Raw genomic sequence first — 17504 nt, 5'->3', positions numbered from 1 at the left:
CACATTTCTTCCCTCGCTTTATCGACAATGGCCGAAAGAGGTGGAGAACGCGGCGCTGAGCGTGGCGGTGACCGTGGTGGGTTCGGACGTGGATTCGGCGGTCGTGGCGGCGGAAGAGGCGGTCCAAGAGGCCGTGGACGACGTGCAGGCCGTCCCACAGAGGAAGAGAAATGGACACCAGTCACCAAGCTCGGTCGTCTCGTGCGAGATGGTAAAATCAAGCAGCTAGAGCAGATCTATCTCCACTCTCTCCCTGTCAAGGAGTACCAGATCATAGATCTCCTCGTTGGACCTTCGTTGAAAGACGAGGTTATGAAGATCATGCCTGTCCAAAAACAGACTAGAGCTGGTCAGAGGACAAGGTTCAAGGCCTTTGTCGTTGTCGGAGATGGTAATGGACATGTCGGGTTGGGAGTGAAGTGCTCGAAGGAGGTTGCGACTGCTATCAGAGGTGGGATTATTCTTGCGAAGCTCTCTGTTGTTCCGGTGAGGAGAGGTTATTGGGGTAACAAGATTGGGAAGCCACATACAGTTCCTTGTAAGGTTACTGGGAAGTGTGGTTCTGTTACAGTGAGGATGGTTCCAGCTCCCAGAGGTGCTGGTATCGTGGCGGCTAGGGTTCCTAAGAAGGTTCTTCAGTTTGCTGGTATTGATGATGTCTTCACTTCCTCCAGAGGATCTACCAAAACCCTCGGAAACTTTGTCAAGGTCCGTTTCTCTTATTAGCTGTGATTTAGTTAGCATTTGCTTAGTTGGTTTATGTTAGAATGTAGAAGAGTATCTATGTAATTGTTAATGCCAATTGCTGTTTTGTAGAATATTTAAGCACGCAAGTTCCTGATTAGTACAAATCATTTCTTAATCATCTTTGATTGATTAGTAATAGGTTTCATTTGATACGATGTTGTATGTTTAGACTATATGATAAAAAATTCAAATTTTAAATCTTTATAATTCTTGATCAACCTGAATCTGTAGTTAATGTATTTCTGCCAATGTCGATTGCAATTAGGATATAATAATTTAGCATATATCTTCTTGATAATGTTCATACTAAATGCTTAGATTGATATTGGTTTTTGATGTTTGTTGTTGTTACCACCACGCAGGCTACATTTGATTGTCTCCAGAAGACATATGGGTTCCTTACACCAGAGTTCTGGAAAGAGACGAGTTTCAAAAAATCTCCGTACCAAGAGTACACTGATTTCTTGACTACTAAGGCTGATTCTGCTGCCAAGGTTATTACCGAGGTTGAAGACCAAGCTTAAAGATTGTACGGCCTTTATGAATTTTGAGTATTATCAGTTAAGACATGGTTTTATTATAGGGTTTGGCTGTTGCAAATGTTTTTCCCATCTTATCTGATTTGGCTAAAGATTTTGTACTATGGTAGTTCTGTCATAATACTTTTACTGCAAGTCAGTTTTCATGAATAGCATTTTCAGTCATTTTGCTTTTTTATCAAATTTGTCTTTAAACTAAGTGTAAAAGAATCACAATGTGCAACTTTAAGTTGTACTAGATTTTGACCCGCGCTTTCAAAGCGCGGGATTATCTCCTTTGTAATTATTTATCTTGTATTTAAACAAAGTTGTATATAAAACAATATAAATAGAAGTCATATATTAGTTACATGCATTTATATATTGTAAACAATATCTATACAATTTTAAAAATATATAAATACAATGGCCACTCTAAATACAAAGAAATAAATAACACCTTTTTTGACAAAAGAAATAAATACTCACCATTTTTAAGCAAATGTTTGGTACATTTTAAAATAAATACTCATCAGCTATATAATTGTTTTTGGTACATTTAACGTAAACAAAATTAAAATGGGCCAGCATATTAATTGAAAAAGAAAAATTATGCAAAGCCTACATCAAACCACATACATAAAAAATTGGCCCAACCACAGTAGTTATCTTTTGATGTCAACCGACAACATTAACAAAAAAAAGAAAACAATCTTCTTTCAGGCATCAGTTTGCAAACTCAAAAAAAAAAGATTTGCTTTAATGGCGATTGTAGAGAGTTATCGAGTCATGGACGATCATGGACGATCTAATTCAGCTTCATCTCCGGGGTAAATCTTTTCTTTATTTTCTTCATCCTTGATATATGGTTGAACACAAAATATTTGTTAAGCAATTTTTTTTTGGTTTTTGCTATCTTTTGCATGTGGTTTCAAATCGAGTTTAATGTGTACTCCTAATGAAATCGAAGCAGATCTGAGGCAGTCAAAGAAAGATCAATCTGAACTCATTTGTTTTGGTATTCATCTTGGAGTTTTGTCACTTGATATGCCATGCTCCAATTGGAAGAAGGTTGTACATGTTCCAAATACATTTATAATATTTACATCATTTAGAATAATAACTTTTTAATAAAAACGTGAATGAAAAATTTAGGATTGCTTACATTCTCATCCACCAAGACGAATTACATGGTTTCTCCACCTAGTTGAATGTTTTGTTTCCAAGAATGTAGAACCTTTGCATGAACCATCTTAGTGGTGTGCACTGGCTTCAAGTTGTTGATGGGGATGACTTGTTCATTAGAAACAATCGATGTTTTGATTTGCATTTTAGAAGCCATTTGTTTGGTTGAGGATATCAGTTTGTTTAGGACGAAGCGTCCTTATTTATATAAAGAAGTGGCGATGGGGAGAGTTGTTTAGGTTTTGTCGAAACTTGTGGAATACTCTAAATCTTGGTAAGATTTTCTAGTTAATAGTAGTATTTAATAGTAATAAATTCAGTTACCAATTTGAAACCAAAGATATTATGTGAGTATTATACACAAAATATAATTATAGATTGAATTTTTTTAAACCGTGAATGTAGCTTAAGCGTATATTCGTTTTCTATATTTGGTTATACATTTACTTGCACCATGATTATAGCTAAATCGTACTTTCCACCTTTAAAGTCGGATAATCACATATGGAATATTATATTGTTTCAATTATTAATACTTGCCGAATCATGTGATCTTAAAAGGCATACCTTCCTCTATTGCCAAAATTTATGAGTAAATTAATCTTTTTAAAATCATTACGAAAATTAGGGGATGATTTGAAAAATATAGTTAGAATAGATATGGTATCCAAACAATATATAAAACATTTATATAAATTTAGATTATTGATTGTTTTAAAAATAAATCTATTTTTAAATAAATATTGTTTTAAGAAATACAAAATATACCATAGTAACTTGTTTTATGAATATATTTATTTTAATATTTTTGATATAACGTATATTTATATGTGTCATCTATACTATTAAAAATAGAAATTCTCTTTTTTTTGTATTATATTCATAATACTTGATAATTATAGATTGAATTTTTTTAAACCGTGAATGTAGCTTAAGCGTATATTCGTTTTCTATATTTGGTTATACATTTACTTGCACCATGATTATAGCTAAATCGTACTTTCCACCTTTAAAGTCGGATAATCACATATGGAATATTATATTGTTTCAATTATTAATACTTGCCGAATCATGTGATCTTAAAAGGCATACCTTCCTCTATTGCCAAAATTTATGAGTAAATTAATCTTTTTCAAATCATTACGAAAATTAGGGGATGATTTGAAAAATATAGTTAGAATAGATATGGTATCCAAACAATATATAAAACATTTATATAAATTTAGATTATTGATTGTTTTAAAAATAAATCTATTTTTAAATAAATATTGTTTTAAGAAATACAAAATATACCATAGTAACTTGTTTTATGAATATATTTATTTTAATATTTTTGATATAACGTATATTTATATGTGTCATCTATACTATTAAAAATAGAAATTCTCTTTTTTTTGTATTATATTCATAATACTTGATAATAATCTTTGTGCTATGGTTTTTTATCAAGATTGGTACGTAGTGTCTATATTAATTTCATGAATGATGAGTACGTTAACAAAATTTGGCTGAACAATAACTTCTGTTTTGATTTAAAAAAGATAGGGCTCGGGCTTAAATAGGTGTAATGGGCTATGAGGTATAATTTTTGATCGGGTTTAATCATGTATTTGGGATATGAGGTATAATTATCGATGGATAATGATTGGTAATAAATTTATTGGCGACATTTATTTTTTTTTAAAAGAAAAGGCAATGGCATTCCTTGGTAAATAACTCAAAAACTATGGGTAGAATCCTAGTAGGGATTCTGCTTTAATAGTATAGATTTGTTCAATTGGAATATTGATGTGCACCAAGTGTTACCAAGTGGAAAAGAAGATCAGAAGCACAAACAAAGAGTTGTTTTGCTCTTCATTCTTTTGAGAAATCTCAAGAACATTTCTTCTTGCAGTAACTATAAAACCTACATCCTTAATTTCTAACAAGAAGACTGTACTTGCTTTAATGCTTTTCCGTGGTGTAGTTCCAACCGAAGAAAATGAATTCCATATCTATTTACAGTGACTGAGTATTCTCATTTACCATTGACTCCTTTTGGAGCCGAGCCCTTGGACAGAAAATTCTTCTGCGTATTGAAGCCTCAGTGATTGAACGAGCACGTAGCATTACTAATTACTTCCACCTGTGAAAACGTTCTAACTCCGTTTGTGGAGTTCGATCATCGTTGGGGTACGATGCTCTGGTGAAGAAGCACTAGGACACGACTTGTCTTCATGTTCTTGACCAGACTCATTGCCCTGATAGCCCCATAACTCTTTAGCTATTGCATCTCCTTCCTCTGCACAAAAAAGGTAAAAAAACAAAATGTAAATTTCTCATCATTTAATCAAGTTGATCAAAACAAACCAATGGTCTGAACTCTGAATTCAAACCTGGCTTCAATTTCTCTGGATCCGGTAACTCCTGATTCGCGAAAGGAGTACTGCATTCGCCTTTGCTCGATGATTTCTGAGAGTGTAATGGTATTTGCGAGTACACACTATGTAACTTTTTGTGTAACTCTTCCATCTTTCCCGCCATTTTATCAGCTCTGTCCATGTCTATAAGCACCTGTAGAAGAAAAAAAAGAAGGATTTATCAGGCACCAACCATAGTGGCAAACATAAAAGGTTCTCTGGTTACATCTGATCTTAACCTGAGCGGGATGTTTGTGAAAAATGGGCGCAAATCTGTGCCGGCAATACTCACTAAAAAGCAGAGTGAGAAGAATTAACGGTATGGTGAAACCAGAAGCAACAGTTGACAGCTTTAATCCGAAAAAACCCAAAGCTATAATCTGTGTCAAGAGCAGCGAAAAGATTGTTGTGTTGTGAAAGATAGGCCAGTATTGTCCACCGCTTTCATACTTTGTGATATACACGTTGAGTATCTGCAAAAAAAATAGAAACAACGCTGGTAAGCCTAACACTGATATTATTATTAAATAAAAGAGATCAGAGAGAATGTATAATACCTGATTCTTGTATATCAGATATGCAAGGAAGAAGTATATCAACAAAAACGGCAGAATAAGTGGCGCTATGACTGAGTTGGTGAAACCCAGGAGCCCAAACAAAAGCAGCCTAGGAATTTCGGTATGGTATGGGAACCTTAGTGTTTCGTATGACTCATCCTTGTTCTTTGAAACAGCTTTTGCTACCAGATTCCATATGAGAGCCATTGGTTGCATTATTTCACAAGCCAAACTGGCCCACCCAGATGTGAAACAATAGGTCGTAAAGAAGCCAGCCTGCGTATGTCAATGGTTCAAGCCACCATATTCAGAATTAATCATATAAAAAATAAAACATGGTAACTCACCTGTGTCGGAACTGCTCTTGCGAGTTGTGCAGGTATGTCCCTGACACTAGAAAAAACATTCAATTGCCTGATAACAGAACCGGATAAAATATTGACAAAGAACACATTCCAGATAGTAAAATATAAGATTTTGATGCATGCACTCTTCTTCCTTATACTCCGCGCAATACTTCCCTCCAGAGTTGAAAAATACATCATCAATGGTGGAACGGCGTAGAAAAACAGAATCAAGATCACACTTGGTAAGTACCCTGTAATGACCTGGTTTATAAACTTCCTGCATAATGGTTTGAATGGTTAAATAACTTTTATTCTCATGCATGGTTGCTAAATCTACAGAGAATGCTCGTTTATTCTATATGCTTTTCCGCAGGCCTATCTAGTTTTTAATGGCATATGACCAGAAGAGTGAAAACAAAAATAATATACTCACTCCTTCAAGATGCCTCTTAGAAAGGGAAATGCATGAGACAGCTGCTGTAGTTGTGTTAGCCCTTGAATGAAGGTCACGGGAATAAGAAACACAAACATGAAGGCAACTGCACCAACGAGAGTTGCTATTCTCCGTATCCAAAGTTGTCGATAAGGTATGTTAAGGTTTCTCCAATACACATCGTGAGGTTCTGGAGCTAAGTCTGTCACCCATAACATAGGATTTGATGTTTGTAGAACCTCTGAAACTACAAGTGCATCGTAGCGTGTCTTGAAAAACACAAAAGCAGCTGGACGTTCCTGAAAATGAGCAGACATTTTGTGGCCTTAGTTAACCATTCTATATTGTGAACATTTCAATTTAAGCACTGATAATTCAAGCTCTATCATAAGAGTGCAAATCTTAATGGACAGTTTTGTAGTACAAATCAATAAGCATGGTTTGGAACTATTCTTTATTATGTTATGACTATTTCAATGTAAGCACTGCTACTTCTATTATCAATGAAAGTTAGAAGAATTCCTTACTTGCTCTGGTGTAGTCATAGTCAACTCACCAAGCTCCATTCCTTTTACACTGTCACCCTCATTAGAGAGGATGTGAAAAGAATTTGTGGCTGTAAGCCCTCCACAAAAGGTGCATGGAGTCAAACTCGGTTTACAATTAATTTCAGGAGCAACATGTTTTAGACTCTGGCACATCCTCTCCGCATCAAGCTGAAACAAAAATTGTAATACTAATTACTAAAGGTCAAACTTTTTCTCTGATACAAGAACACACCATCCACATCATTCATACCAAATTTCTAACTATTTCTGTTTTGATTCCACATGCTGAGAGATACCAACCACAGCATTAGAAATCATCAGCTATGAATGTAAGAGCATCTCTGCTTATAGTCATCAAATAAATAGTCCTTAATAACATCCTAAGCCGTAGATTAGCTATCAACAAAAATTATTACAAGAAGAAGAAATGCATAAAGCAGGCAAAATTTACAGATCATTTACACTAAGAGCAAGAACAGCTTTGTTAAGAACATTCTATCTGACAAGGTTAATGAAGAAGAACCATTTATAACAAAAGAAAAAAGACCAATGACTGGACCCAGGAGAATGCGTACCAGAAGTCTCTGAATGATGCCATTGTGGTAAACCATTTGGTGGGACATATAGCTTGAGGAATAATAATTTGTGAAGTATTTGCTCAGTGTGTCACTGTAAGATTGGTCAGGAGACCATGGAATAGCACGGATAAGAACGGTAAATTGACTTGGCTTTGAGGCAGATCCAGTAATATGTCCAAGCCTCATTTTGGCTATGGTCCTATACTCCTACATTAAAACAAATTTCTAAGAGGAGGAAAAGTGAACTGAAAAGATAACAAACTGCCAAAGTGAACCAAGAGTAAGAAAATTAAGAATGCATGAGATAAACCAAAGTGGTCCTCACAAAGTATAGAAGAAGACATGCTGCTGAGGTTATAATGTACAGTGCAAGACAATGAACCCATAGCCTGAGAGTTACAAAAAATGAAAGAATCAGCACTTTAATACTCTTTGTCTGTGTAGAATAAATTAGAACTATATTTTGCTCACAGAGAAATGAAAACAAAAGTACAACAATTACCATTTTGAGCCTTCTTTAAGATTTTCAATGGTGAACACTTCGGATGACTCCAAATGGATTTCCTTATGCACCTTCGGTTGCCCATAGTAATTAACAGGCAGCACAAAGGCGATGCAAACAACAGCAGTGATAAAGAAAATACGAATACTGCAGGAAAGAAAAGAAAAAAAAAACACTAAGGCAAATCGTTGAAGAGAACCAAAGAAGCAGAACAAACAAACAAAAAAAAAAGCAATTTGGGAAAACCTGAAAATCACCATCCTGAGGAAAACAACAGCGTCAAGACCAGCAGCAGCTAACAACTCATCTTCACTAGTTTCCCATGCTTTGACAAGCCAACTTGGAGAAGGCACAAACCTCTCATACCAGAAAGGATCATAACGTCTAGCACCTCCACAAACAAGCCTTCTTCCAAAATAGACACAGTAATTGGCTGGCTGCTTCCTGAGTATTGAATAAAGGGAAAGAAGCACAATGCAGATCGAAATATTGATTCCAGCAGATGTTAAAAGAGCTGAAATCTCCATCTCGCTCTCAGTTCGACCTCCTCCTCCTCCCTACTAAATAATTGCAGGCAGAGAAGAACAAGACGAGGATCTTGAATCCGTAAACGAACTGTAAAGAGACAGAAAGTAATAAGAAATGAGATATTAAATATCGTAACGTTAATTGGTAAGAGACTCATTACACAACTAATATCACAGAAACACCCCATTCTCTATATATTCATACGCTTTTGTAATTTAATAAATTAAGATAGATCGAGATTTATTAACAACAACATAAACTTTCAAAATCATAATCAGTACCTAAACTTGCAGAAGAAGTTACGACACAAATGCTTTTAGATCGAAATAAATTTATGTTTCCCCGTAGACAGTAAATGATAATACTACATGTTCTTCCTTCTCCAGACGCAAATCGATTTTTTTTAATCTAAATGGCGTAAACGTAGAAACAACACAACGCCATTGAATAAAAGAACCAGATTCGAGTAAAGCCACAGAGATTCTGATTCCCTAGAAGAAGACGAGCGTAAAACGAATCTAATCCAATGAAGATGAGCCGATTCTTTCCGAATACGAAGTGAAACAAGAATATAAAGCAAAAACGGAAGAGAGATGTTCGCGGTGACTTACATGGAGAAACGACAAAGCTTTGCTTTTGACTAAAGAGAAATCGATTAGGGCACAGAATTCAGAAACCCTAAGAATTCGCAGAGAAAATTGCTTTGCAATTCTAATCCCGCGCGTTCCAGTTCATATCTTATGAAAACATATTTTAAATACGATAATATTATTATGCCACCCTGTGTGGCCGGTGTGAGACGGATGCGAGCATTACGCCACCTGTCATGACGATAATGGTTGACGCATGAAGATTGGCTGCTATGTGAGAACGACTACTCTGTGGGTGAATTAACTCTGACCGTTAGATTTTAACATATGGGTAAGATGGTGACACGTGTGGTTTTGCTTATGATTAGTGTATTTATGGCGTGTCGCTTTTTCTTCCAACCGGGAAAGTACGGAAAGGCCAAGGAATATTTTCATGTGTTTTTCTCGCTGTGAGGGTATGCATGAATTTATGACAAAGTTTCAAATTAATATTCATATAGTAAAACAAAACATTTACATCAAAAGCAATCAATTCCGGTGGCCGGTGGCAGTGCCGCCAGTCACCAACCCTATTTTTTTTGTTTTTTTGTTTGTAGATTAACTTTTGCTAGACGAATTTCTTTTGTTCCGGTTAGCAGATCTAATTTTCGCAGTGGCGACTAATTTTGTTTGTAGATTTTTTTTTTAAAAAGTTGATATAACGAGATGCAATCACCCATTTAGTTTTCACCTAAAATTTTGATTAAATTTTTCATAAATTTTTGTGAATCTGTAACATCAATATTTGCAAAATTACAGAAACCTGATTATTATTTATTGATAAAATTTGTAACTATTTGACTAGTAATTATTTAATAAATAATTTTAAATTTTATATATATGTTTAAGATGTTAGTATTTAAGAACTAGTAAGTCATATTTTTATTATCTAATAATATTATTATCAAGTAATAACTTACAATTTATAAAGATATTTCATTGTTTTCTATGTTTTAGTCAATTTGTAAAACTAAATATATAAGAATCCAAAAAAAAAAAAGAAACGTTAACATACTGGGTAAATATATCACTTATGTTTAGTTTACTTATGAAAATATATAAATGTATGTTTTAGGCAATTTGTAAAACTAAATATATAAGAAAGAGAAAACGGTTGTCAAAAAAAGAAAGAGAAACGTTAACATACTGGATAAATATATCACTTATGTTTAGTTTACTTATGAAAATATATAAATGAGTTATCTTACTATGATTTAAGAAAATGCATATTTCTTCATTAGTAGAAATGAGTAACAAGTCAAACAACACCAAGTAGTTACTTTTATGTAATATTTGATATTTTGTTTATACTTGCAAATAACTTAAATAGATTACTTGATATTCGATTTGGTCAAACCCGATTTTACCGGTCAAACCCGATCTTATTAGTCAAGTATCAATCAAGTAGCAAGTGTGGGACTGATAAAAAGTAATTGTGCCCACCCCTAGCTTTTAGGAGTTTTTTTTTACTTTTGTAATCGAGATTTTACTGAGTTTTTTTACAAAGTTGAAGACATGCATGCATTTATAAAGATAAGATATTTTATGAACAATAGTTTGTTACACAAATACTATCTTCTACTTAGGGTCCGACTGGCTTAAACGCAGCAGTTGTGGTTACAGGTGCGGGAGTTTGCGGATGCGGGTGATTACAGTTTCAAGCGTTATTAAGCGTTTTGTATGACTAGTATAACGTTTAAAAATTATTGCGTTTGCGAGATATTTGTGACTGGTTGATTATAAGATATTGCACCGGTTTAATAATAAATTACCCATATTAACATATTATAACATTAAAAATATAAAAAATCTACTATTGTAATAAAATATAATAATTATCAACATAATATGATTAATAAAAATATCATGTTTATTTATAAGAACTATAAATTAGTTGAAAGTTATAATTTTAATAAAATTTGTTTTGAAGATTTATATTAAAAAAGTTTTAAAAATATCTTATTTCACTTTATATATGTGTATATATTTATATATTTGTGTATATAAATGTTTAAAAATTCTAATAAATAGCTAGTTTAAAGTTTTTAAAGAAAATGATGATACTTTTTTGAATTTTAATTAATATATAAAATATGTATATATTTTTATTTATAATATTTCTATTTAAAATTTTAATTTTAAAATATTTTTTAAAATATTTTCATATTTATTTTTCTACCCGCAACCGCAAACGCTGGCTGGAACCAGCTTTTGATTTTAAGAGGTTCGGAGCGGTTTGTATGATTGTTTCGAAACGCTGTAAGCCGTTACCAACTGCAAAAGCTACGTTTGTGGGTCGTAGCGAGAAAACAAGTCAGACCCTTAGTTATTTTTTTTGATAAAAAATGTGCTTTCACCTCTTTGCCGGGAACCCAAGCATTGTAAATAGTCTATCTCCCACCGTGAATTGAAGCTGGATGGCGGTAGTTACAGCCGTAACCTTTTTACCACTATGCCTACTCAACGTTGGTGTATACTATGATTAAGATTTGCACAAATTTCAAAGAAAGTAAGCGCAACATTAGCAAGTCATAACTCATATTAAAAATTGCCCCAACTATATCAATACGAATATTCAAAATTATTCCAGAGGACCACTGTTTTGTGTTTTTCAATTTAACTTGCACACTATCTCTCTCTGTATTCACTTTTGAATTAAAAACACATCAAATACTAATGGTGGTCTCGTGAAGCATATAATCACAACAAAAGAAAACCCCATAATGCAAGAGAGGTTGAACGAAATCAGTGTGATGTATTACACAAGTTTTGGGTTAAATCAAATAGCTAAATAAATACTAGTATATACAAGGAAATAAAACCAACCAAGACATGCTAAAACCATTGAACGAGTCCAAAGAATTTCTCTAACCATGTGAGCCTAATTGCATTTTCTAATCTACGGCACGACTGAGAATGTAATGAGAATCCCTTAGAGCTTTATCAACATCATAAGCACTGGCAAAGCGAACAAACCCAAATCCTAACCCTCTGGGTTGGCCAGTGGCTTTCTCCTTAGCAACAACAGCTCCCAAGACAGCTCCATATCTACTGAAATGCTGCTTCAGAGACTCTTCACTAGTCCCTCTTGGTATGCCTCCAACAAATAACTTGTATCGGTCACAATCCATATCCCCAATAACCCTAATCTGCAGCTTTATGACAACAATACTAGCTCTAATTTCGCAATTTAAAGTCAAAACATCAGAGCTGTGAAATTACGACTGACTCCAACTGTCAAAATCAAAACCCATCGAAAATTCTTGTAACAGGGATGATAAATTAAGAAGCAACAATAATGAAAGTGGGGATAAACAACGAAAACCCTAAATTTTCAGGAAGAATACTGTAGAAAAAACCCTAGAAAATAAGTAACATTAAATTTGATGGCGAAGGGGAAAGTTTACCAAATAGGGGAGAGAGAGAGAGAGAGAGAGAGAGAGAGAGAGAGAGAGAGAGAGAGAGAGAGAGAGAGAGAGAGAGAGAGAAATAGAACACTACAGCAAGGCCCGTCTCAAACATAAATTGGGCCCTGTGCTACAAAAAAATTAAACCCATTTTTTCATACAATTTTTTTTTTTTTTAAATGGGGGCCCTAAACCTAGATGAAAAAAGACAAAAAATGAAATAGACCCTGTGCAAATACACCTCCAGCACAGGGCCAGAGCCGGGCCTGACTACAGTGGTCTGACTTGACACGGATGGAGAAGTCGAAGATGGTTAAAAGTTAAAAACTCCAGAGTCTTTTTTTTCTTGTTGCAGATATGTAATTGTAGAACGGAACTAACATGATTAAAAATGAGGGCTTAGGGTCTCCCAGCCCGCATCGTCAACATAGGGCCGTCTAGTTTTAAATTACAGTACCATCAGGGTTATTTTTTCTCATCTTTCTTAGTCTCAATACACCGAGTCGCGGACAAAGAGAAAACAACAGAGATCTCTGAATCAAAATCAAAGAAGCTTGGAATCATGGGTTTGTTCTGAATCAAAATTGAAAGCACTCTTTTTGGGTTTGTTCTGAATCGAAATCCAAGGCTATATGTTCTTCAGAAGACAAAATTGAAGCTTCTTTCGGGTCTGTTACAGTCTCAATCTTCTGGGTTGTCTCAAACGACTTTTGGGTTGTCTCAAACGACTTCTGGGTCCGTTACAATCTTGCTCTTAGATGTTGTAGACTTGCTTGCTTAGATATTACACTCTCGCCTTTTAGAAGCTATCACGTTTTAGATCTTTTGGGTTTGTAAATTTACTTGGTTAGATGTTGTAGAGTTATTTAGCTTTGTTACTCTAAACTGAGATTCATATCGATAAGTTGTCTAGTCTTACATTGTCAGAGAACAATGACGATATCGATAAATTGTTAGCTTTGTTTTTATGTTTCAATGTGTTATGCATTGTGAATCTGTCTCAGCTATACATTGTGAAGCTGACTCATTTGAGCCGAGCTTAGAATCTTAGTCCAAAATTTGATTTTTTATCTGCGATTGTGACATGAGCCGAGTATTGTATGTCTCTCTTATGTGGCAATTATGTGGTAGTGATGTATGTCTGATTAAGTTCTTGTGAAGTATGATGCTTGTATAGTTGTATGATGTTTGTATAATTGTAGAGAACAAAAAAAAAATACCATTCTCGTTTAAGTTGTTTAGATTCGTTCTCATTGTTTTTTATTTGCTCTGTAAACTAGATTGATGGTGATAAATTAACACATACATATGCTATGCTACTTATGTTGTAGGATTTAGCTTTGCTACCTCAACTTATGCTGTAGGAACTCTTAGGCAACATCAGGTCGGTTCCTGCTACTAGTTCTGCTACTATTGTGTCCCTAGTAAGGTATGCAAAGTCAGGTTTTAAATTTAGTGTGACACATTTTGTTGATTTAAAAATCTTTAACACCAAATGTATATCTTTGTTGATTCCATTCATCATGATGATATCATCTTTCTATCTGTTATGTACTTATTTAGCTTTGTTCTTGCCAATCTCATATTTCTATGCGTTATGTACATTTCTAGCTTTGTTCTTTGCACAATGGTTTAAGTAGACTATTTTTTCACTTGGGTGTGTTTTGTAGTATGAACTGGTTGTTGTTTGTTTCACTGATGCTGCAGCATGGACTCGCGAACATTAGAAAGAATAACAACTTTTGATGCATAAAATGAATATATGGAAGTGGAGAATATTGTAGACACTCAAGAACATCATCTAAGTGTCACTCAACCTGCTCAATCAACACACACTCAACCTGCTCAACTAACACATAAAAGAGCTAGACGAGCTTCACGAGCTAGATGTCCTAAACAGGTATGTAAAATATGCACTTCTAAATGTTGGGTAAACTTTCCATCAGTAAGAGTATAGTCTTATGGGAAATAAAGGGCTAGATGCAACTACTATAGTATAAATTTGGTGATAGATAAGAGTTGTGGAACATCAACATTGATACGTCATTCACACATTTGTCCAGAAAATCTTGAAATTGTAGATAGTGATTCTTCATATGATCACAAAGTTGATATGGATATGATTGATGCGATCATAATTTATCATGACCTTTTGTTTCACTATGTAGAATCTGAAAATGTTAGGGAGAGAGATAAGTTTCTCAATCCAAATTGTGAGCCTATATGTAAATAAACTGCAAGTGCTGATGTCTATAAAAGATATGAGTAGAAAATCTGAAGTTGAAAGAAGTGGTTGCAACTTACCAACGTCAAGTGTTTTTTACTTCTGATTTGTGGATATCTCGTAGCCAAGTAGAGGGGAGGGTTTATATATACTTGATAGCTTATTATATTGATGAGAAATGAAAGTTACGCACTCACATCTTGGTATTTTGTGATCTCACCCCCCCCCCCCCTCCCACATAATGCTGCAACATTAACTAATAAAGTCTTTGATATCTTAAGGCTTGAGAGAGAAAAGTATCTGTTGTCACCTTGGATAATGCATCCGTTAATGACAATATACAAAAGTTCCTTCTCCATGTAAGGTGTTGCGCCCACATTCTGAATTTGATTGTCAAGAAAGGAATAGAGTGAAGTTCTTGCTTTTGGTGAATATTATAGATCGTTAACATTGTGAAAGATTTTGATTCAAATGACTCTTTTGCTGCATGTTTTGAGAGTGTGGGTATTGTAAATGGGGTTGGTTAGTCCTTGGATGTGGATCCACGATGGAACTCCACTTATCAGATGGTGGTGAGAGCTCTATAGTTTTGTAAAAATTTTGCTAATTTGCAATACTATGGCAAAAATTACAAATCATTGCCTTCTCAAAAAGAGTGGGATCACGGTGAGAAGATTCAAGACTTCTTGAAGTCATTTAGTACAACTTTATGGAGTGAAATACCCTACGACCAATTTTTATTTCATGCAAGTATGGAAGATTGAGTTGATGTTGTAGAAATATAAAATTTGTAATGATGATGAGATGAGAGTAATAGTTGTGGATATGCAAAGTAAGTTTACAAAATATTGGGATGAATATAGTGTTGTTTTAGCTATGACAACAAAATTGGATCGAAGGATTAAGGTGCAGATGCTTAAGAAATTTATAATAAGTTGGATCCTGGAACTTCTGAGAAAAAAGTTGAAATCGTGAAAAATAATTTGGAGTTTCTCTATAAAGAATATAGATTTAAGTCTCTAGAAATTTCTTCCAAATTTTCAACAAGAAAAACTCCACATGAGCTTCTTATATAATCACTTCTTGAAGATTGATTTGGATGATGTAAGTATCTTGTTTATTTAGACATCTTAATAACTGCTTGCTTATCTTCGATTTTGTTTGAATCTCTCTAATATATGATCTACTTGATCTTGAAAGGTGTCTCCAATTTGGTTCAAACAACAAAGGAAAATATGGACATGTATTTGGCTGATACTAAGGTCAAAACTATGGATTTCTTATATATGGAAATTTTAGACTATTGAAAAGATAAGCAACATAGGTACGGTGATTTAGCTTTTCTTGCCCATGATGTTCTCAACATTCATATTACTACTGTTGCTTATGCATTTGCGTTTAGTGTTGGAGGTTGGTTTCAAATCCTTTTAGAAATTGTATCCACCCTAAAAGTCTTCAAGCATTGATTTGTACTCGAAACTGGCTATGTGGCTTTGCTGAGTTTGAATGTAAAGTTTATATGTTTAGCCCGAATGTTTAGCCCGTATGTTTAAGAAACAATTGATTTTGCATTGGTGTTGCATTGAGTTTAGCCTCTGATGAAGTCTATATCTTACCACACATATCGATGATTACTTCGTTGAAGATGCTAATAAGAAAGCAAATAGCTCAAGAATTAAAGATTCAAGCATATGATATGTGGTCAATACTATATTTTATACTCTGTTTTAAGTTGTTGTAGTGAGACTCTCAGTTCAGTAACTTTTGTTCACTTGGGTCTGTTCTGCATAAGTAGTTGTATGTACTTGTGAATAGTTGTCTGCTCATGCATGCTCGTGAATGTGTGACTGATCAAGTAGATTCTTGTGAATATGGATTTGTTTTGAGTTTCTTTTCTGAGTTTCTGATTAAGTTCTTGTGAAATATGATGCTTGTATAGTTGTACGATGCTCTCGAGCTCAATCATGATTAATGTTGATGCTTTTGTTTGACTGATTAAGTTCTTGTGAATATGTGATTCTCTGAAGTATGATGATGCTTATCACCTTGGTGTATTCTGTAGACTGTAGTATGTTTTACTAAGTAGAGGTTGTGGTTTGTAGTCGTATTAAGTTCTTGTTTCAAATGTAGCAACTCTTCTGTTTTGGGTTTAAGTTACCATAATTATTCTCAAGCAACTCTTCATGATCATCTTTTACTATGTTGTTGCTGCAGAGTGGAGCTTGGAGTAGAGCAGGTGTTGTTGCTAGTTGGAAGAGAGGAGCTAGTGTTGTTGCTTGGAGGAGAGCAATGGATGTTACGATTCATATCACATTTTAAGTTTTTAAATTTTATGCTTAGAGCTTGAAGACAAAAAAATGAGTAAAAGAGATTGTTTCCATTTGTATGATCATATCTGGAGTTCTTTTTTTTTTAAATATGTAAACTTTGGTTGAAATTGATATACAAACAATTGTTGACTTGTATAAAAATAAAATGGGATAACCCTGATATCAATCCTAACCATGCATTAATATAGGATTATGGTTAAAATAGGACTTGATTTATACTAAACAAAAGAGGCTCAGACCCGAACCATGAATTTAACATATCTAGTCAGACATGATTTTTTATAAGTCAAGTATAATTGTTTGTTGTATAATCATCCGTAAATTTCTTGTAGTAATAGCATATTATCCAACGTTAAAAATATCATATGTTATAATAAGACTAATGATATATGGTCTTGTACGTTAAGTAAGTCAATGAATCTTTTATATATGAGCAAACCAAACGATGTTCACTACATAATAAAACCCATCAACATGCCATCTCATACGTACCTATAATCCTGACCTATATAAAACTTGTTATGACTAGCAACGTGAGAAAGTAGATAACCAGACCAATCGTCGCTGTCGGG

General features: G+C 34.1%; 2 protein-coding genes across 3 annotated transcripts; one reads left to right on the top strand and one right to left on the bottom strand.

Annotated features, from left to right (window-relative positions):
• On the top strand, positions 1 to 1451 carry LOC106451420 (40S ribosomal protein S2-2). Its single transcript, XM_013893358.3, has 2 exons — positions 1 to 708; positions 1110 to 1451. Exons 1-2 carry the CDS (start codon positions 28 to 30, stop codon positions 1269 to 1271), a joined length of 843 nt encoding a protein of 280 aa, XP_013748812.2. The 5' UTR covers positions 1 to 27; the 3' UTR covers positions 1272 to 1451.
• A 2826-nt stretch (positions 1452 to 4277) lies between these two features.
• LOC106451412 (CSC1-like protein RXW8) lies at positions 4278 to 9096 on the bottom strand. 2 transcript variants are annotated; one of them, XM_013893346.3, is made up of 12 exons: positions 8954 to 9096; positions 8061 to 8429; positions 7815 to 7961; positions 7638 to 7701; positions 7310 to 7519; positions 6714 to 6902; positions 6187 to 6485; positions 5754 to 6030; positions 5407 to 5682; positions 5089 to 5322; positions 4826 to 5003; positions 4278 to 4731 (listed from the first exon to the last, which is right to left on the bottom strand). In XM_013893346.3, the coding sequence occupies exons 2-12, from the start codon at positions 8339 to 8341 to the stop codon at positions 4589 to 4591; spliced, it is 2298 nt and encodes a 765-aa protein (XP_013748800.2). In that variant the 5' UTR covers positions 8342 to 8429; positions 8954 to 9096; the 3' UTR covers positions 4278 to 4588. The 2 variants fall into 2 exon arrangements, with proteins under 2 accessions (XP_013748800.2, XP_048621407.1); XM_048765450.1 differs by having other exon boundaries at positions 7815 to 8429; positions 8954 to 9075.
• Positions 9097 to 17504: the final 8408 nt, after the last annotated feature.

This window comes from Brassica napus, chromosome A1 (assembly GCF_020379485.1).
Source record: "Brassica napus cultivar Da-Ae chromosome A1, Da-Ae, whole genome shotgun sequence".
NCBI lineage: Eukaryota > Viridiplantae > Streptophyta > Magnoliopsida > Brassicales > Brassicaceae > Brassica > Brassica napus.
Note: the sequence above shows the minus strand (reverse complement) of the source record. Positions and strands in the feature narration are given on the sequence as shown.